The 20,639-nt window shown below is 50.9% G+C and overlaps 1 protein-coding gene across 2 annotated transcripts; it reads left to right on the top strand.

Moving 5' to 3' along the window:
- The first annotated feature begins 6,384 nt into the window (after positions 1-6,384).
- On the top strand, positions 6,385-19,701 carry HAAO (3-hydroxyanthranilate 3,4-dioxygenase). Of its 2 annotated transcripts, XM_029937250.1 has the most exons (10): positions 6,387-6,636; positions 9,078-9,156; positions 13,600-13,683; positions 13,995-14,101; positions 16,199-16,288; positions 16,610-16,653; positions 16,924-17,069; positions 18,859-18,927; positions 19,112-19,194; positions 19,295-19,701. In XM_029937250.1, the coding sequence occupies exons 1-10, from the start codon at positions 6,557-6,559 to the stop codon at positions 19,371-19,373; spliced, it is 861 nt and encodes a 286-aa protein (XP_029793110.1). In that variant the 5' UTR covers positions 6,387-6,556; the 3' UTR covers positions 19,374-19,701. The 2 variants fall into 2 exon arrangements, with proteins under 2 accessions (XP_029793112.1, XP_029793110.1); XM_029937252.1 differs by lacking the exon at positions 16,199-16,288 and having other exon boundaries at positions 6,385-6,636.
- The last annotated feature ends 938 nt before the right edge of the window (positions 19,702-20,639 follow it).

Genomic DNA, 20,639 nt, shown 5'->3' with positions numbered 1-20,639 from the left:
GAAGTGATTTAGAACTTCAGGGGCCATTATAGGGAACTTTTGATCTCTCCAAACTTTACCTTCTCAAAGCTGAATTGGATGACCACGGTTCTAAAATTGACAAAGCTGAATAGGACTGAATAGGATTCCTATTTTAATTGGTATTGGGACGATTCCATATGCTACAGAAATCTAAGTCCCTCTCTCCTGACATTCTGGTATCTTTCATCTGACTGTATCAAATGTTCCCATTTAAATATTACCTAGCATCATGGTTTATGATTTTAAAAAACTGGTCCTTTTGTCTAGTGGCACTTTGAGTCTTTCATGCCATGATCGAGAAGGATCGAGAAGGTTTTATGGAAAATTGGGATAGTCTCCATGACCATGGCTAAATAAATAAAGAACAAACAACCTACCTTGTGGGTTTTGAAAAGTTTAAAGAATAATAATAAGGGAGGGTTAGAAGGCACATCTCATTGCAAGTCTGTATCTCCCTTTCTGCAAGGTCACCTCCTTTCTGCAAAAGACTGATAGACAAGTACAGAACTAGAAGCAACGTGACAATTCCAAACTGTACACTGGTTTTAAACCAGGACTCAAGGTCTGAAAGTAGCCAATTAAAAATATTTATTGGTGGGGTCTTGGGTGGCTCAGTTGGTTAAGTGTCTGACTTTGGCTCAAGTCGTGATCTCACTGCTCATGAGTTCCAGGCCTGCGTTGGGCTCTGTGCTGACAGCTTGAAGCCTGGAGCCTGCTTCAGATTCTGTCTCCGTCTCTCATCTCTCTGCCCCTCCCCTGCTTGCATTCTGTCTGTCTGTCTGTCTCTCTCAAATATAAAATAAAAACAACATTAAAAAAAAAAGCTTATTGGCACTTATCTGGGCTTAGGGAACTAAGGTTTCCCCTATGAAGGCAAACCCAAAGTCAGATATACCTTCTGGATCTCCTTTTAAAGTGGCCATGAGGCAAAATAGTCAAATACTGTGGGAGTGCACCAAATGATAAAACAGTGCATTTGGGAAGATACAGTACATGTGTAAACACGAAGGAACAGTTGATGAACTTTTTGCAAGAATAGCAAAACTTCAAAGATAGATTAAAGGGGAAAAAATACTGTTACCTCAAAAGAACTGTTTAGAACCATATGTGTTATTCAATAATAGTCTGTAAAACAGTGTGAAGGTTCCTCAAAAAACTATCCATAGAACTCCCTTATGACCCAGCAATAGCACTGCTAGGGATTTACCCAAGAGATACAGAAGTGCTGATGCATAGGAGCACATGTACCCCAATGTTCATAGCAGCACTGTCAACAATAGCCAAAACTTGGAAAGAGCCTAAATGTCCATCACCCGATGAGTGGATCAAGAAGATGTGGTATATATACACAATGGAGAACTACATGACAATGAGAAAGAATGAAATATGGCCATTTGTAGGAAAGGGGATGGACCTCGAGGGTGTCATGCTAAGCGAAATAAGTCAGGCAGAGAAGGACAGATACCATATGTCTGCACTCATAGGTCTAACAGGAGAACAGGAGAAACCTAATGGAGGACCAGGGGGAGGGGAAGAGGGAAAGAGAGAAAGAGAGTTGGGGAGACAGAGGGACACAAAACTTGAGAGACTATTGAATACTGAAAACAAACTGTGGGTTGAAAGGGGAGGTGGGGAAAGAGGTGGTGGAGATGGAGGAGGGCACTTGTGGGGAAGAGCACTGGGTGTTGTATGGAGACTAATTTGACAATAAACTACTTAAAAAAATAGTCTGTAAAGTTGAAAATTCAGAAAAGCAATATATTGGAGGGCCAACCACTTTTATTATTTGATGCCTTGATCTTAAGACCAAACCCTCCCTGGGTTGCAAATCACAACCATAAGCACACCTTTTAACATATGAAATGAATCATATAAAAAGATGCCAGTTGGGAGACATAAACCATGCCAGTTATTCAACAAAGAATCTGCTACAGGGAACTGTTGGCTAGGCTTGAAGTTGTTAACTAGGTAACCGAGAAGTCAAAAACAGAATTCTGCAGTATCACAGAAACCACAGCAGCTGGAAGATGTAGCTACTACCCCTAGAGCTAAAATGTTCTGTTAGTTTTATTTCTCTTGGGAGAGAGAGCACGAGCAGGGGAGGGACAGAGAGAGAATCCAACGGAAAGAGTTACTGTGACATCTTTTTTCTTTTAAGATTTTATTTTTTTAATTTTTTTAATGTTTTATTTATTTTTAATACAGAGAGAGACAGAGCATGAGAAGGGGAGGGGCAGAGAGAGAAGGAGACACAGAACCAGAAACAGGCTCCAGGCTCTGAGCTAGCCGTCAGCACAGAGCCCGATGCGGGGCTCGAACCCACGAACGTGAGATCTGACCTGGGCCAAAGTTGGCGGCTTAACCACTGAGCCACCCAGACGCCCCTAAGATTTTATTTTTAAGTAATCTCACCACCCAATATGGGGCTCAAACTCACAACCTCGAGATCAAGAGTTTGCATGCTCTACTGACTGGGCCAGCCAGAGGCCCTGTGGCTTCTTTTTAATCAACTTACAATACCTGGAAAATATACAAACATATAAAGGTATAGCAATATTAATATAGCAAATATTGATTAATATTAATATAATAAGAAAGTTGAATTCAAAGTGAAAGGAAACTAAGAAGAAATAGTTCATCTTGACAAACACTACAACAAGAAGGTAAAATAGTCTTGAAGCTCCTTACATCTAACAACATAGATTCAAAAGGTGTAAAGTAAAATCTGCTGAAAGTACAAGGAGAAACTGACCAAAAACCACACTGGACACTTTCACATACTTCTCTTGGAAATCAAAATATTAAGCAGTTCAGTTTTTAAAAAATAAGGATAATGACTATTTGGGTAACACAGTGGGTTGATCTAATAGAAACATTCAGAACTGCATTTTCTTCTTAAAGTGAATATTTATTTATTTTGAGATAGAGAGAGAGAGAGAGAGAGCACAAGTGGGGAAGGGAGAGAGAGGAGAGATAGATTCCCAGACAGGCTCCATGCCACTAGCACAGAGCCTGATACGGGGCTTGAACTCCCAAACCATGAGATCATAACCAGAGCCAAAATCAAGAGTCAGATGCTTAATTGACTACTCCACCCAGGAACTATATTTTTTAATTAATTAATTAATTTATTTATTTATTTATTTATTTATTGGGAAAGCACAAGCAGGGGAGGGGCAAAGAGAGGGGGACAGAGGATCTGAAGCAAGCTCTGGACCGTCAGGCTGACAGCAGTGAGCCTGATGTAGGGCTCGAACTCACAAACTGTGAGATCATGACCTGAGCTGAAGTCAGATACTCAATGGACTGAGCCACCCAGGTGCCCCGTGCATTTTAAGGGAATACACATTCACAAAGTTGACCATAGGCTCAGCATCAAAGAAAATATTAACGTATCCGCCCACCCAAAAATAATAATCAGACCATCTTCATTCAGTGCAATAAAATAAGTGCTATAAAATAAGAAACAAAGAACAAAATGATAGCCAGACAACCACAAAAAAAAGCCAATTGCAAAAATAAACCAACCATATTTCTAGACGTTTCAAAACAGACTTGTATAAAAACTCAAGAGATAGCAGGCCCAGAGCATAGATTTCCAAATAACCAATACAATTCATAATCTAGCCCTCGTATTTATATAAAGCTATTTGTTCTTAAATATTTGCTGACTTCTATGAAAGGGTGGGAAAGTGGGAGAGTTAGGGAGGCAAAGACAGAAGGGCGGGGAAAGGGATTGGCTTGAACAACTGGTTCTGTCAATGAAGAGGCTGTAGGGATCTGACAGTTATCACCAGCTGGGTTCACCCAAAGCCTAGAAGCATGTACTGAACTCAGTGACTTGGACAGGGGAGTCACTGGCATCCAAGGGAGGCCAGGGCAAGGCACCAGCAGGGAGGACAGGTTCCAGGAGCTTTGTTCCTAGGGCAGATGCCAAGGGACCAATGAGCTCCTGTGTGCAGAGAGGAGAGATGGCTAACTGTGAGTAGGTAAGTTCTAGAAACTAGAAAGAGCCCGCAGGTCAACACATAGGAGAATTCTGGCTGGCTGTACCTAAACATTGCCAAAATACCTGAATAAAATGGGAACTGCCATTTTTCTGAACATTGGAGTCAAATGGTGCCTGGCACTCAAACTAGGAAGGTTGCCAATTGAACAGACATGGTTTTTTAAAATCTATACAGCACAATCCAGAGGGCATAGTTGATAGTTACCATATAGCAGATTATTTAGCCTATGTTTAGGATTCATCTGGGTAACTCAGACCCCAAACATTTCTTTTTTTTTTTAATATTTTATTGTCAAATTGATTTCCATACAACACCCAGTGCTCTTCCCCACAAATGCCCTCCTCCATCACCACCTCTTTTCCTCCCTCCCCCTCTCCTTTTAACACTCAGTTCATTTTCAGCATTCAATAGTCTCTCAAGTTTTGCATCCCTCTCTCTCCCTAACTCTGTTTCCCTCTTCCCCTCCCCCGGTCTTCCATTAGGCTTCTCCTGTTTTCCTGTTAGACCTATGAGTGCAAACACATGGTTTCTGTCCTTCTCTGCCTGGCTTATTTCGCTCAGCATGACACCCTCAAGGTCTATCAACTTTCCTACAAATGGCCATATGTCATTCTTTCTCATTGTCATGTAGTACTCCATTGTGTATATATACCACATGTTCTTGATCCACTCATCAGGTGATGGACATTTAGGCTCTTTCCATGTTTTGGCTATTGTTGGCATCGCTGCTATGAACATTGGGGTACGTGTGCTCCTATGCATCAGCACTCCTGTATCCCTTGGGTAAATCCCTGGCAGTGCTATTGCTGGGACCCCGAACATATCACTTGTAGCCTCAATTATTCACATTATTTGACTACATAAATTAAAACAGGACAACTACCCTTCTTTGTCCTATGCAACAGAACACCTGTTGGGCTGAAATATTTTTCCTTTTAAAAAAAATTGTTTTTAATGTTTGTCTTTGAGGGAGGGGAGGGGCAGAGAGAGGGAGACAGAATCTAAGCAGGCTCCAGGCTCTAAGCTGTCAGCACCAAGCCCGATGCAGGGCTCAAACTCACGGAGCAAGAGCCAAAGTGGGACACTTAACTGACTGAGCCATCCAGGCACCGCTGAAATATTTTTCTTTTAAGTGTGAATTCATCCATGCCTTTATCCACACACCTACCTATCCATCCAGTTAACAAACGTCCAAAGCAAACCTAACGTATCATAGATTCTTGTCACTTTAAGTGTCACTGTTCACATCTCCTCTGGATTACTTATAAGTGAGACAGACAAAGAATGCTGTTCCAGGTGTTAGGGTGTCAGAAAAAACATGCTCAGCAAAAAAAGTTCTAAATAAATAACTAAAAACAAACAGGAGGGGAAAAGAGGGGGAAGAAGAGGGGGTGGGGAGCAAACAGGCAGGTGCTCCCATCAGAGAAGGGAGCCTCTCTGACTGGGGTCTAATTTGCACAGGGGTCTCTGTGTGTCTGAAGGTGCTGAAAACACAGCCCATCCCAGGCAGCAGGGAAGGGACAGGTTGGCTGGGAGGGCAGGAGCTGGAGGAGTCTGAATTTTTTTTAATGTTTATATTTCTCTATTGAGAGAGTGGGGAGGGTCAGAGAGGGAGGGAGAGAGAGAATCCCAAGCAGGCTCTGCACTAAACAGCGCAGAGCTCTATCCCACCAACAGTGAGATCATAACCTGAGCCAAAATCAAGAGCCAAGAGCTGATGCTTCAGGAACTGAGCCACCCAAACGTCTGAGTTTGAACTTCCTAAACTCTGAGTCCGTATTCTGCTGGCCACTTGCGAATGTAGGCGAGGACCAGCGGGTCCTGGTGGCGCACCCAGTCCCTGCCTGGCTCGCTGCTCTCACCCAGCCTGAGGCACTCACTAAATCTGGGGACTCTGGCCTCACAACCGTCCTCATGAGGGAATAGGGGCTGTCCTTAGTCCCTGCCAGTGGTAGCCGCTGTGCAACCATGGGATGGCTGCGTAGATATTCCCATTTCTCAGATGCAGAAACCGAGCCTTCTATCTACGGCCAGAACCTCCGAAGTTAGATGCTCCCTTCCTCCCATCGTAGTCTGTCCTTTGGGGTCTCCCCGGGTTCCAGGCGGAAAGTCTGGGGACAGGAGACCGGACACATTAGCGATCCTGAGTCTTAGGTCCCGGCAGGTGTGCATGGCGCCCTAGCACGTGCAGGGGGCTGAGCCCCAACCCAGTGGGAAGCAGGGGCGTCCCTACCGCGCGCAACGTTTATCCCCGCCCGGCCGCCGCCAGGCGGAGGCTGTGCAGGGGTGGCCCGGGACGGCGCGGGGGGCGGCGCGGGGTCGGGACCAAAGTCCGAGAGGGGCCCGGCCGGTCCGCTGCCCAGCCACTCCCCAGTCCGGCGGGGAGTGGGTTGGAGGCGGGGGTACTCCGCCCTTTGACCGCCAGGACGCCTAGGAACGAGACGACCAATGGGCCACTGGGAGGAGCCTCGGCCCTCCTACACCGGCGGGGTGCACGCGGTTCCAGATTGGGCTCCCGGGCTGCCATGGAGCGTCCCGTGAGGGTGAAGACTTGGGTGGAGGAGAACCGGGCCTCCTTTCTGCCTCCGGTCTGCAACAAGCTCATGTGAGTCCCAGGGACACTCCTGTCCTCCTGCCCTCTGTCCTCACCTTTCCCTCCTCTGTCTCCACCCCGAATCCCTCATCATCCGGTCCCTAGTTCCTTGATCCAGAAGTCTGCGAAAGGGCCTGCCATCCTCTTGCGCCTTCAGGGGAGGGGGGAGGGCAAGCTGTTCCGGGTTCCACCACCCTCATCTGTTCCTCTTTCTGGTGACTCTGCCTGGGAGATTGTGATCTTGCCTTCTAAAGAGGCTGGGTGACCGAGACTCGGAGAGATGCAGATGGCAGGTCACCGCCCTATCCCCAGGCTCAGAAAGGGCTCTTCAGCCCCCAGTGACTCTCAGAAGTTTGGGGAGGGTGGTTTTCCCATGCCTCAGAATTGCAGTAGGACCTGCAGGCAGAGGGTGAAACCAGAGCTTCAGCTTCTGTGGGAGGATCTTGGTTTGGTGCTGGGCTCTGGCTCCTCTTTGCAGGTGGATACACACAGGCCCACCCGGTGCTCCCCTGTGGCCCCTTCCCCTCCCTCCCCTGCGCTCAGGTCCTGGGGCCGTGCTTAGTGTGCTCCCCAGCTCCGGGCTCACACTCCAGTGTCTGCGGAACATCCCCAAGGGCCAGCACCCCACATCACACAGCCGCAGTCACACATTTTGACAAACCAGACACTGTGCCCAGGGTTTTTACACCCTCTCACATAGTGCTCACACTCAACTCTGAGAAGTGGGATTCTGGGAACTCTCCCAGTGTCCCACAGCTAGCGCAGGTTGGGACTCCAGCCCATGGAAGAGCTTGACTCCAAAGTCCCCACTCCAGGTCACTGTGCAGCACTGCGATGGCTCAGAGCCAGCATCTCCCCACAAGCTGCGTGTCTTTTACCACTGATGTTGCCCTCACCCCTTTCCTCCACTTCCTCCCTACGCAGCCTCGTTGTGGGTCCCCCAGCGCCTCCTAGCCCTAACGGTGTCTCACATCTCTCTACTCTTCCCCGGCCCTATGTCCACCGCCCTGGTTCCACCCTGGTCCCCTCCAGCTTGGGTGGTAAGGACTACCCCTCCCTCCAGCTTCCCCCACCATGGCCTCCAGCGTGGCCCCAGTATTAACAGTCACAAAAGGCAGGCCCTTCCTTTGTTCGTCCAGCAGGTGTTCACTGAGCACTTAATACATGCCAGGCGCTGTTCTGGACACTGAAGATACAGCAGAAAGCAGATGGATAGTCACTTCCTGTGGCACTGACATTCAGTGAGAAGAGACAGCCAATAAATACAGACAGACAAGGGGTGGAGGCGACAAGCCTAATGGGCCACCGGGCGGAACAGAGCTGCAGTCCCTCCTCTGTGTTTGCCAGGCAGTCCGGAAGTGTCTGCCCCAGGCCTCTCCTAGCTCCAGGTGGCTTGGTGGCAATCTTTGCCTTCCTTGGCTTCTGCTGCGTCACACTGATCTCTGTCCTCGTCTTCACAGGACACCCCCCTGTCCGTGTCTGTGTCTAAATCTCCCCTTTTAATAAGGATTAGAGGCCTACCCTACTCTAGGGTGACTTCATCGTGGCTTAACCAGTTATATCTGCAGTGACCCTAGTTCCAAATTAGGTTACATTCTGAAGTCCAGGGGGTGAGACTTCAACATATGAATTTGGGGTCAGGTGGGGGGGGTGTCATATGAAATTGCTTGGGAGTTTTGAGCAGAGGAGGGACATGATCTGGCTGATGGGTTGAAGTAGTTCTTGGGTGAGCTCATTCAAGAACTTTCCATATGTACCTAAATTATATAAAGAAAAACTTTCCTAGGCTCCCTGGCAACCCTCAGGCTAAGACCAAACTGCTTAGCTGAGCTTTTGTGGCCTGGAGTGACCTGGTTCCACCTTCTTGTCATTGCTTCCCAAGACCATGCCCATGCCCACACCACCAAGATCCCCAACACTTCCGGTCTCAGGGTCTCTGCATCCAGCTTTGCCCTCCACTCCCTCCCTCAGTGGGCTCACAGCTTCAAGCCAGCAGTTTCAGGAAGCAAAGAGTCTATCTTATAATCAGACAGCTTGGGGAGAGGGGTTAGATAAAGGTCATTTTGCCCCTCCACTGCCCCCAGGTCCAGGAAGTGGGGCCTGCGGTTTGCTCTCTTGTAATAGGAAATCTTCAACACGGCCAGAGATCCTGGTTGATGAAGCAATAGATCCACTACCATGCTGCCCCTACCCCACTAGGTCAGAGGATGCTGGGGACACACACACAAATACACTGAGACACACATACACACACTCTTGGATAAACAAGGCCATACTGGGATGATAGGGGAGGGGGATGAACGTCAGAGATTACAGGGACAGTGATGCAGAAACAGCCCTGTCACCTCTCCCAGGTGTACCCAGGCTCCTTCCAGCCCCCCTACAGGCCCTAGCACCCCTCCTGTACTGTCCCACGAGCTGGTTCAAGACCTCTCCCTCACTGTCCATTGCAGGCACCAGAAGCAGCTCAAAGTCATGTTCGTCGGGGGCCCCAACATCAGGAAGGACTACCACATCGAGGAGGGTGAGGAGGTAGGCCTGCCCTGGAGGAGGGAGACACTTCCCAAGCCAGAGCCAGAGCCTGCGGACAGAGACGGGGTGCTCAGATGGCTGATGGGTGAAGGGGGCTCGATTGAGATCACAGGGCAAAACTGCTGCCTGGAAGTTAGGGATGCACAGTGGCACGTCTGACAGCTCTGCCCTCCAACTCTGCTGAGGGAGCCCCCAGAAAGAGCCCAGACTCTGTGGGGATGAGAGGGAGGCTCTGACTGTTGGGCATCACTCCTTGTCCTGGACACAGGCGCCATCCATGTACCTGCCAGGAGGGAAGTCCTGGTCCCCTCTCCCTAAAATCTGAATATGTAAGATTGGCCTCCCCAATGAGACTGACCTGCTGAGAGGGACCTGGGTGCGCCATTCTGGTCTCAGGAGCCTAGTCCTCTGGGAAGGGTTGGAGCTGGGAGGCCACCTCCTTATGTAGAGGGCCAAAGACCTATCAGTTCCTAGGAGCTGTTTGACAGAGGTGGAGGCCAGTGGGGGGAATTTGCACTGAATGCTTTTGTATCTTGAATTTTGAACTATGTTTCTGTGCTACCTACCTACTCCACAGTAAACAAACAAAAGTCAGGTTAAAAGAATAAGACAAGGGGCGCCTGGATGACTGTCGGTTAGGTGTCCAACTTCAGCTCAGGTCATGATCTCACAGTTCATGAGTTCTAGCCTCACGTCAGGCTCTGTGCTGTCAGCCTGCTTCGGATTCTGTGTCTGTCTCTCTCTGCCCTTCCCCACTTACGCTCTGTTTCTTTCTCTCTCCAAAAATAAATGAATAAATAAATAAACATTTAAAAAATGTTTTTAAAAAAGATTGTCTTTCTCCCTCTCCTTCTGACCCTCCTCAGTGCCCACTCTCTGTCAAGAAAGAAAGAAAGAGAGAAAGAAAGAAAGGAAAAGAAAAAGATGGGCCCCCTTAAAGAGGGACACAGACAGGTTTCCAGCTCTCAGGACCTCTGGTGACAAAACATCAGTTAGGGAACCCCCACTCAGCCTCCTAAGCACCCTGACATGGGTGTTTGAGGTCCAGAGTCCAGCCTCCACCCCCACTGCGGGCCTCTCAGCCACAGCCAGGACTGAAAGGATCACAGGAGAATTTCTCACTCAACAAATATTTACAGAACACCTAGTGGTGGGGGGCAGGCAGGGGGTAAGGACCCCGGGCCAACAGGGAGCTACCTCGCAAAGCAGGCCAGCCCCTCACCTCTTAGCCACCTGCTTCTCACCACACCTCATGGGAGACTGTTTTCCTCTGTGGTGAAAATCAGCAGAAAAACCCTGCAGAGAGAAGCATGGGAGTGGGAGTAGCCACCAGGCCCGTTGGAGGGTTTCTCTGCCTCCCTGGCTCAGCCTCAAGCCCCTCATCTGGTTTTCCAGAGGCTTCCACTCGGTTAGCCCTGCTGTCAGTGCCCACCTTTCCTTTCTCCCTCCCTCTTTCCTTCCTTGGGCCCCTCCCACCTCTACCCCACACCGCACTTTTGGGTCTCCCCAAGCTGCTCTGGTAGTACAGATGAGTGTCCATAGAGAGCCCCAGGCCAAGCGGTTGTCAGCTGAATGGCTAGCAGATGAAGAGGGCTGGCCTGAGTAGGTGACCCTCTCAGGATGAACACTGGGTGGCTGGGAGGAATTTGACTCGAGGTGGGGTTGTGACAGCTTGTTCTCATCCTGAAGTTGGGGAGAGCACCAGCCACAGGCCCTGGGAGGCTGTAGAGCTGAGGGTCAACATCTTCTCTCCTCCGAACCTATCCTTACCCAGGCTGTGGTATGGGAGCTGCCATAGACCGGGGCTCCAGGCTCCTCCCTGGTGAGAGAAAATGCATCCCTGAGCCACATTTTCTTCCTTGCTGAGCTCAGGCTTCTGCAACAGCCCTTCAGGGCTCCCAGCTTCACCCACAACATATACTCCATTTATCCCACTCCTTTTCTTGGGAGGCACAGATGCAAGGGGTCAGCCACACCTGGGCGGAAGCCTCTGCCTCTTAATACCCATGTGATCTTAGGCAGGCCACATCATGCCACCTCTCTGAGCCTGTTTCCTTACAGCGCAAGGGGACACTGGCCCCTGCCTGGTGGAAGGACTCCATATGTATAAAGTATGTATGTGCACAGAGCCTGGTGCAGAGAAGGTACTTAAGACACACAGGCTCCTCTAGGAGCGCCTGGGTGGCTCAGTTAGTTGGGCATCTGACTTCAGCTCAAGTCACGATCTCATGGTTCATGAGTTTGAGCCCCACATTGCGCTGTGCTGACAGCTCAGAGTCTGGAGCCTGCTTTGGAGCCTGTGTCTCCCTTTCTCTCTGTGCCCCTTCCCAGCTAGTGCTCTCTCAAAAATGAATAAATGTTAAAATAAAATTTTAAGACACACGGGCTCTCTGGACCCCAGCCCCTGTAAGGCCTTAGAGGCCAGATGTAATTTAATATCCCACAGGGACTTTCTCCCAATTGGGTGGGGGCAATTGTTACAGAATTGCTCCCAAAGAGAGCCTAGTAGGTTTTTTATTTGTTTTAAATAACTTGCCCAGGGGCGCTTGGGTGGCTCCGTCATCAGTTAAGCATCCGGCTTCAGCTCAGGTCATGATCTCACAGTTTGTGGGTTCGAGCCCTGCATCAAGCTCTGTGCTGACAGCTCAGAGCCTGGAGCCTGCTTTGGATTCTGTATCTCCCTCTCTCTCTGACCCTCCCCTGCTCATGCTGTCTCTCTCTGTCTCTCAAAAATAAATAAAAAACATAAAAAAATTTTAATAACTTACCCAGGTTTTTAAAAAACAATAAAAGTAAATATTGCTTATTGTAGAAAATGTACAAAATATAGAAATGACAAATGGATACCTCATTCATAATACCACCATTCAAGAGACCTTCGAATCCTACTAAGTATGGTTTTGAATCTTGCTTCAACATACATTTAGCATTCACCATTTTCCCATTTTATTCAGTTATTCAAAAACGTAGTTTTTAATAGCTACATAATGTTCTGTATTTTGACTCTGTCGTAAAAGGGTAGCATTTCCCCTATTATTATTATTAGCATTATTGTTGCTACTCCCACATCACTAAGATTAATAGCTAGAAGTTTATTGAATGCTGTGTGCTAAGTACATCAGTGCACAGCATCCTGGGCAGACTTCATAGTAACATCTGAGTAGATACTGTCACTTTACGGAGGAGGAAATGGAGGCACAGAGAGACTAACTGAATTGACCAAGGGGACATGAGGACCTGGCCAGGTGACATTGGAATCTATGCTTTTAACTACAATGTACTGCGATTAAACAGCCATGTATGTTCACCAGGAAGTAGGTGCCTCTCTGAATTGCTTCCTAAAGACAGAAATGTTAAGACAAGAGTGTTAAGTGGCCAAATGTCCTGGTTTGCCCTGGGCTTTCCTAGTTGCAGCAGTGAGGGTCCTACAACCCTAGAAGCCCTCCAGCCACTGTGCAGGGGTGTGAGCGGTGAGGGTTACCCCTGCCCGTTGCCAGATTGCCCATCAGAGGGGTGGTGCCACCTTGCCACATTTCTCTTGCTTCCCTGAGCTGGCTTGATTTCTCTTAGTAGATACGGTGACAAGAACCTCTAACTGCTTACATGATAATAATAATTATTAGTAACACCCCATCAACTATTTGGCTGGGGTTTTTAACACCCGTGTAGTGTGTGACTGGTGGAGGGGAAAGGTGTCTGCCTCCTCCTCCCTGTGCCTTGGGGTGATCTCAGTAAACATATTATTTAGGAATTTAGGATGGAATAGAAAAAACATAGTAGGGACCCCTAGGGAAATAGCAGGTGAGTGCTCCCATCCTCACGGCCCTGTACTAGAGGGCTTCCCGCTGGCCCACCATTTACACAGCTGACCTCGAAGGCATTTGAACAGACACTGCCCTGCCCCCCACGCCGGGCATCACCGGCCGCGGAGCCAGCACAGGCTTCAGAGCTACACAGACTCCGGTCCAAACTGTAGCTCCAGGACTATCTGTAGCCTTGGGCAGGCTGTTTCACTCTGAGCCTTTTTCTTTTCTTTTCTATAGAATGGGGCTAATAATACCTTCGGAGGCTGTCGTAAAGATTTCTGATATGTACAGGAGAGTGCTTGCACAGCCCCTGGCAAACAGTAGGGGGCGCTTCTCCTTACCTGAAGGGCTCACTGAATTCCCCAGTGAGCCTCTCACCAGCCTCCTGCTCCCACACCAGAAACCAGCTATTCTGTCTTGGGTACTTCTGTCATCACTTGCATATCAAGATGTGATCTGTGTGTCCCCAGGACGCCCATCTGTAGCATGTGTCAGGGGTAGGGGGAGGGGCAGGAGTGACAGAACGGCTCAGAAAGGTCTTCAGGAAGTTTCTCAGGTTTCGGGATCAGAACTCCAGCCAAGGACCTGGAAGAGGGATGGGGGAGAGTCTGAGCCTGTCTGTTATCCTGTCCCACAGGTGTTTTACCAGCTCAAGGGTGACATGGTTCTCAAAGTCCTGGAGCGAGGGAAACACCGGGATGTGACCATTCGGCAGGGAGAAGTGAGGCTGGGCCCCAGGGGATGGGTGGTGAAGGACCACAGAGAAGGAACCCATTGTCCACTCCTCCTGGCTTTGGTTGGAGTGTGTCCTCCCTTCCCTGTCCGGCCTCCCTTCCTGGTCCTAAGGCACTTCCTCCTGGGAACTTTCCATCCTCAGCAATGCCTGACATTCCCTCCAGTTCCCAGCTGGAGCTGGCAGAGAGCGGAGCTGGGTGGACCCTGTGGGTCGGTTCGGGAGGTCGGGACACTGCAGGCACCGAGACGTCTGGCGGGGATTGCATCCTTGCCGGCGCCTTGTCCCCACCACTGCAGATATTCCTCCTGCCCGCTGGGGTACCCCACTCTCCTCAGAGGTTTGCTGACACTGTGGGGCTGGTCATTGAGCGGAGACGGCTGAAAACCGAGCTAGATGGGCTCAGGTAAATGGGCCTTGTCTGGGGGTCTTGGGCAGAGACAGGGACAAGCAGCAGAAGAAAGGACACCAGATAGACCTGAGAAAGTACTCCCTGGCCACTGAGAGGGTCGGAGACAGTGCAGATCCTGTGTTTGCTGGCTGATGGGGACAGGGGAGGGGAGGTGGTGGCGTGCATTTGATGATGGGGTGAGGAAGGGATGTCTTCTTGACCCCCTGGGAGCCCACTCAGCCTGAAGCCCTTCTGGCTGGGACTGGAACCTGTGCTTCCCGCACTGAGGTCTGTAGGGATTGGGGAGTGGGGGATGCCAAAGTCAGAGCCCCCTGGCCAGGGCAGCCAGGAACGCTGCTGCTTCTCCCAGCCTCCGACCCCAGGATGTATTCAGTCTCTGCCAGGATGCCCTTGGCTTGTTTCTCTACCCCCAGCTCATTCCACAACCAGAGGTAACATGTGTATGACACTTGCTAGAACACCAGGTAGGTGCTTCGGGTGTATTTATCCATCTAGCCCAACAGGGATCTTATGGGGTAGGTAGTGTTATCATCTGTACTTTACAGACAAAGAGACTGGACACAGGATGTTGAGTTTGCTAGGAAGTGGCAGAGCCAACATTGTAGAGAAATAGGAAATCAGGGTCAGGACAACTAGATAAGAGTATGAGTAAGCACCAAGGGAGGGACAGGGGTGCCTGGGTGGCTTGGTTGGTTGAGCGTCTGACTTTGGATTGGGTCATGATCTCGTGGTTTGTGGGTTTGAACTCTGCTTCAGGCTCTGCATTGACAGCACCGAGTCTGCTTGGGATTCTCTCTCTCCCTCTCTCTGCCCTTCCCCTGCTTGCTCTCTCTCAAAACAAATAAATTGAAAAAATTTTTTCAAAAGATTCTCTCTCTCCCTCCACCCCCTCCCTGCTCACACATATGCTCTCTCTCTGAAAAAAAAAAAAAAAACCCACAGTGTTAGTGGTTGCATACTCATTTACCGCATGATAATCTGTTGTAGAAACAGATGCCTTCCTTTCAATTCCAAAAGAAATTTTTCACATGGGGCTTTATATAGGGAGTCTTTAGTGATAGAGTAGACAGGGTCCCCCTAAAGATATTGTTTTTAAGTAACCTCTACACCCAACTCAGGGCTTAAGCCCACAGCCCTGAGGTCCAGTCACATGCTCCACCAACTGAGCTGAACAGGTGCCTCTGGCTACTTCTGGCCCTTAATAAACACTAGGGACTCAGCATTAAAATGCCACTCTGAAGGCATGCTTCCCGGTGGCCAGCTCGATGCCAGTACAGAATGTAAGGTGCCAGATGGGGTGGATGCAGTGTGTAAACCATGTTCCACGAGCAGGACCACTTCTTTTTTTGGGGCGAGTTGAAAAGCCGATGGAGCTGCCCTGCGCTCTGGTAGCTGAGCCTGAGGATTACACATTCAGTCAACAGAAGTGCTGCACACACAGGGGCCTGAGGCACGGCCCCCATCAGCCAGCAGAGGAGCTCATCAAGCCAGGCTGGGGATTGGGTGGGCTTCTAAGAGTTTCCCAGAGACTGTATGTCCATGCATGAGCACCTTCCTCTGGAGAAGAGGCCCAGTGCTTTGCTCCAATTCTCAAAGGCACCCATGACCCTTCGAGGGGAAAGGCATCTCATCTCGGGAGCATCTCTGCAGGTCAGATCCTTAAGGCTCCGTGCACCCTGATCTAGAGCTCCAGCAGACGGGTAGAGCATCTGGCCCCAGGCCCTGTATTCAGGCTCAGCCTTGCCTTCCTCTTTGTAATTGATGTTTTCTGTGTTTCTAAGACTCTCAGATCTGTCCTGCTCCTGCTATGTAATCCTGGCCAAGTTGCCCAGCTTCTCTGAGCCTCACAGCTCCTAGCCACTTTGTAAAGTTTGAGGAACCAGGAATACAAATGGGATCAATAATACCCACTCCAGAATTTGGGGCACACAGTGCTTTGGGGAGAGCCAGGTGTGGGCAAGCAAGTATTGGCCACTAGTTGTGCTAATGGGGTGAAGCAGGCAGCCAGCTCTACAGGGCTAGCCAGAGTCCAGACTTTCACAAGCAGAGCCAGGTCACCTGAGCTGGGTGGCCTGTCCTTTGTTCTGGCAGGTACTATGTGGGGAACACTTCAGACGTCCTGTTTGAGAAGTGGTTCTACTGCGAGGACCTTGGCACACAGTTGGCCCCCATCATCCAGGAGTGAGCCCCCTGCCTAGTCCCTGCTCTTGCTCTTTGAGGTCCCCCACTCTGGCTGGGGAGAGCAGACCCATGCCAGCAATGCTCTGTGGCCATACCCACCACACTGGAGCCATAATGCCTGAGATTGGGGTGGGGGGGAGTCTGCCTCTCCCAAGGTGGGAGGGCCTGGGGAGGGGAGGGGACTGCTCCATGGGGGCATGGTGGATCTACATCAGGTTGTGTGGGGGCCTATGAATGGTGGGCTGCCACACCTGCGAGTGTACAAGTGTGTGTGTGCATGTGTGTCTCACTGGCCACTCCTCCTCCCCATTTCTCCTGCAGGTTCTTCAGCTCTGAGCAGCACAAAACAGGAAAGCCCATCCCTGGTGAGCCCCCTGGCCGCCACCTTTCTCCCTCCCTCTCTGCTTTCCCAGAGTAGAATGGGTCTTGGTCCAGAGTACCAGTCTCCTCTTGAGTACTCTGCCCAGTACTCAGAGTATGAGATGATGGCACCAGATAGTACCCTCCACATGGCTACTTGGTGCTTGAGCTGGATCCAGAGCCCATTCTGGTGATTTAGAGCTGGGACCCCTGGGGCTGCTATGGCTGGGCGGGCTGGGCCAGAGGCCACTGACACAGCTGTGCTGTGGATGCAGACCAGCTGCTCAAGGAACCACCATTCCCCCTGAGCACACGATCTGTCATGGAGCCCATGTCCCTGGAGGCCTGGCTGGACAGCCACCACAGAGAACTGCAAGCAGGCACACCCCTCAGTCTGTTTGGGGATACCTATGAAACACAGGTAATGAAGCCCTAAGCCACTCAGAGCATCTACCTTGCAGCCCTAGGAAATGGGAACTAATCACAGACACACACACACACACACACACACACACACACACACACACAGTTTCAGAGGTTGTCACATGAGCAGAGGCCTTCCTGTTTTCTCCTTGACTCAGAGAATGATGGCTTTGTATGAGTGAAGTACATGGTCTCAAACAATCTTTCTTTGCCTTCAGAGTAGGGTTTTTTTGCCATCCATGGACTAGTTCCTAAGGGGTGGGAGTTATCCTTCTATTAGGGATTCCTGAACCTTTGGGCAGTGTTAGCCAGGGGAGCCAGAAGGAAGAGAGATGACTGGAGGTGAGGGAGGGGTGGAGTGGTGGACAGGGAGAGACCCACCCAGACAAAGCTGGCCTTCCATTCAACATTTATTGAGTGCCTATTATGTTTCAGGCTTTGGTAGGAAAGAAAGGTAAAGTCACTGCCTCAAAGAATGTATGGTCTGATAAACAGACAAGTTCATCAACAATTACCATAATCATGTGGTATGTTATTTGATAGAGAAGCTTCAGGAAGCCATAGAATAATAAAGGTGGAACTCAGGCTGGGAGGAAAGTCAGGGAAGACTTCCTGGAGGAGGTGATGTGTAAGCTGCATTTTAAGGCAAATATAGGCATTTGCAAAAGGAAGAAAGGGAGACTGAGAGCATTCCAAGTGAGGGAGAAGCAGGAGCAAGGGCATGGAGGCTTGAAACAGCCTGGCACTGCAGGTAGCTGAGGTTGGCAGGAGCCAGGGCAGGGGAGTGGGGGCAGCACCATTGCTAGATGGCAGTGGCCAGGTCCTGACAGGTCCCCTGGGCTGGACAAGGTGCAAGGATTTATCCTGGAGACCACCAAGCTCTCCCCAAGCATTAAAGCATTAAATCCCCCTTCAGAAAGATCCCTGTGCTGTGTGGGGATGGGATCAGAGGGCAAGCGTGGGGCAAGGAGACCTACTAGGCGGCTTGTGCGTGTTTGTGCTTCATGTTTGCCACCAGCACATCCCTTGCTGTTTGAATTAGACACTGTCATGGAGAGATGCTCACTGGATACCGACCTCTCCTGAAAGGTCTGGCCTGCACACACCTCGGCCTACACAGGGCTGAGAAAGCAGGCGCACACCACAAATGCCTTCCCAGGCCATCACGGTAATGGCCTTCAGCACCAACTGGCCTCATGGCTCCACCTTCCACCTCTTTCACACCCCTGCTCCCACCTGCTCCTGTTTATGGTGACAGATATCTCTGAGTCCCACTCTGGGCCAGCGGGAGCGCAGCCTGCACAGTAGCTGTGTGCTTCTAGGCTAATGCGGGCCACAGAGCTTCATCCCCATCCTTCTCCCTCCTCCTTCTAGGCCAGAATCTCATGGAAGAAAGGAGGTGGGCACTCTGGGGAGTTATGTATGTGTGATACAGAAGTCCACACTAGGCCATGTACACACAAGTGTGTGTGTCCCAAGTGTGCCCCTGACACACTTCGCATGGGTCAGCAGTGGTTGTGATGGGCATCAGAGGAATCCAGTGTGCGTGTGTGCGTGAAGGGCAAGCATGTGTGATCCTGGATAACATGTGGGCAGCTCTGTCCATCACTGGAGGCTGCAGGGGAGCCTGGGGCCTGGCAGTCTTCCTCTCTGAGTGCTGGTCTTTGCTCTACATGCAAAGATAAGGCTGTGCCTGGTGCTGTGGGCCTGGTGTCTGGGGGCCAGGTTCAAGGCCATCTCCTAAGTGGGGCAGAAGCACCAGAAAGATGTATGTCACTTCCTACCAGGTGATCGTCCATGGACAAGGCAGCAGCAAAGGCCCAAGACAGGACGTGGATGTGTGGCTGTGGCAGTTGGCAAGTGGGGCCCCTGGGAGAGGGTGGCACATCCTTCTGCCCATGGGGACAGTCTGCTCCTGGGCCTTGGACTCAGGGCTTGGGGCAGCTCCCAGGGCATCCTTGCCAAGGCAGACTCAGGGACTCTTGGACAGGTGTTGAGGCCCAACAGCCTCCATTCAGTTCTCCTACTCCTCTTTCCCAGGAGGGCTCCTCTGTGGTGACAATGGGGGACCAGCGCCTGAGCCTGGCCCCTGATGACAGCCTCCTGGTGCCAGCTGGGAATGCGTGAGTGCACAGGACTTTCCCCCCATTGCGGGAGCCCACCCCTTTCCCTGGGATCCTCAGGGCCCACCTGTCTGCCCCTTGCCCACCCGTATCTTCACAGGTATGCCTGGGAGCTAAGGCAAGGCTCTCTGGCCCTGGCTGTGACTCAGGACCCTACCCGCAAGAAGCCCCTGGGGTGATCCTCTTGGCGTGGCCCCAAAGCAGCTTCCTCCCCACCGTTAGTCTCCTGCCCTCTCTGCTTCTGCGCATCCCGCTGCTGAGCCACTTGGCGTCCCGGAGCCAGATCCTGGATATTGTCATCATATCAGCCGGGATGCCAGGCTCTTGGGGGGCTGGTCATACCCCTTCTGCTCTAACAGCTCTCTGCCCTCTGCCCTGCACGGTTCTGCCAGTTGGTCTGCTCCTTAAGGAGGGCCCGCCTCTCCATCCCTCTGTCCCCGCATGCTCAGCACAGAACTTGTCTGCCACCAAAAAGTCCCTCAATAAAGGCTTCCTAGTGGACAAACACCCATGTATCTGCACATACTACACAGGCTGTCACCAATGGCAGACCTCGTGTGCTCCTGTGACTGTGTGTGTGTGTGTCTGGGTGTCGGGGGGCGCAGGGTGACAGTCCAGGACATGAAGGCAGAGGCTGCCATGAACTTGGGCTGCAGCAGAGCATTGCTTTGTGCAGGAGCTGAGGGGAGAACACGGAAATGTCCCAGGGAGGCCCCCGTGCAAGGCCAGGTGGCCATGAGAAAATGAGTTAGTCCCTGGTGCCCAGGGTAGATAATCCAAGAAAACAATAAAAAATTAGGTCTGTTTTTCTGAACATTAGCTCTGCGCTAGGGAATTCCCTAGCAGTTTTTATGTACATTATCTCATTTAGTCCTCACCATGCTCTAGGAAGCTCAGAATGGTTTGGGAAACCAGCAGCTCTGTTTCCAGTCGAGGCCTGTCTGCATTCAGAACTCAGGGTGGTGGTCTCACCCACCTGCACCCTGTGGTTGCAGCCTGTCCACCTCAGCCTTGGCCAGATGGGAGCCTGGGACAGGGGAGAGGCCTGGAGGCTCTGAGAGAGAGAGGCCAGAGGCCTCGGCAAGGTTGGCACACGTGGCACTCTGCTGACCCCACCCTGATGGCAAGGGGGGGTGTCAGGTCCTGCAGTCTGGAACTGCAGCCTCCTTTGGTGCTGTCCCAGGTCATCAGGAGCTTGAAGCCCTCATGGCCGCGCACAGGCCCAGCCCCATGGCCTCCTGGGAATACCACACAGTGAAGGAGCAGGAATGCACCTTGTCTGAAGACATTCCCAGCCTCCACTGCCCTCTCTGTAGTGAATGCTGGGTGGGGTTGGAGTGGGCTGGACAGCGGACAATCCTGGAAGGCTCTCAGGATTGTTCTATCTCGGGGAGAAGCCTCCTGGTCCCAGGTCATGGCAGTAGAAATTGGCAGAGGAGCCCTCT

Source organism: Suricata suricatta, chromosome 4 (genome assembly GCF_006229205.1).
Source record: "Suricata suricatta isolate VVHF042 chromosome 4, meerkat_22Aug2017_6uvM2_HiC, whole genome shotgun sequence".
Lineage (NCBI taxonomy): Eukaryota > Metazoa > Chordata > Mammalia > Carnivora > Herpestidae > Suricata > Suricata suricatta.
The sequence above is the reverse complement of the archived record's forward strand: the minus strand, read 5'-3'. Positions and strand labels throughout refer to the sequence as shown.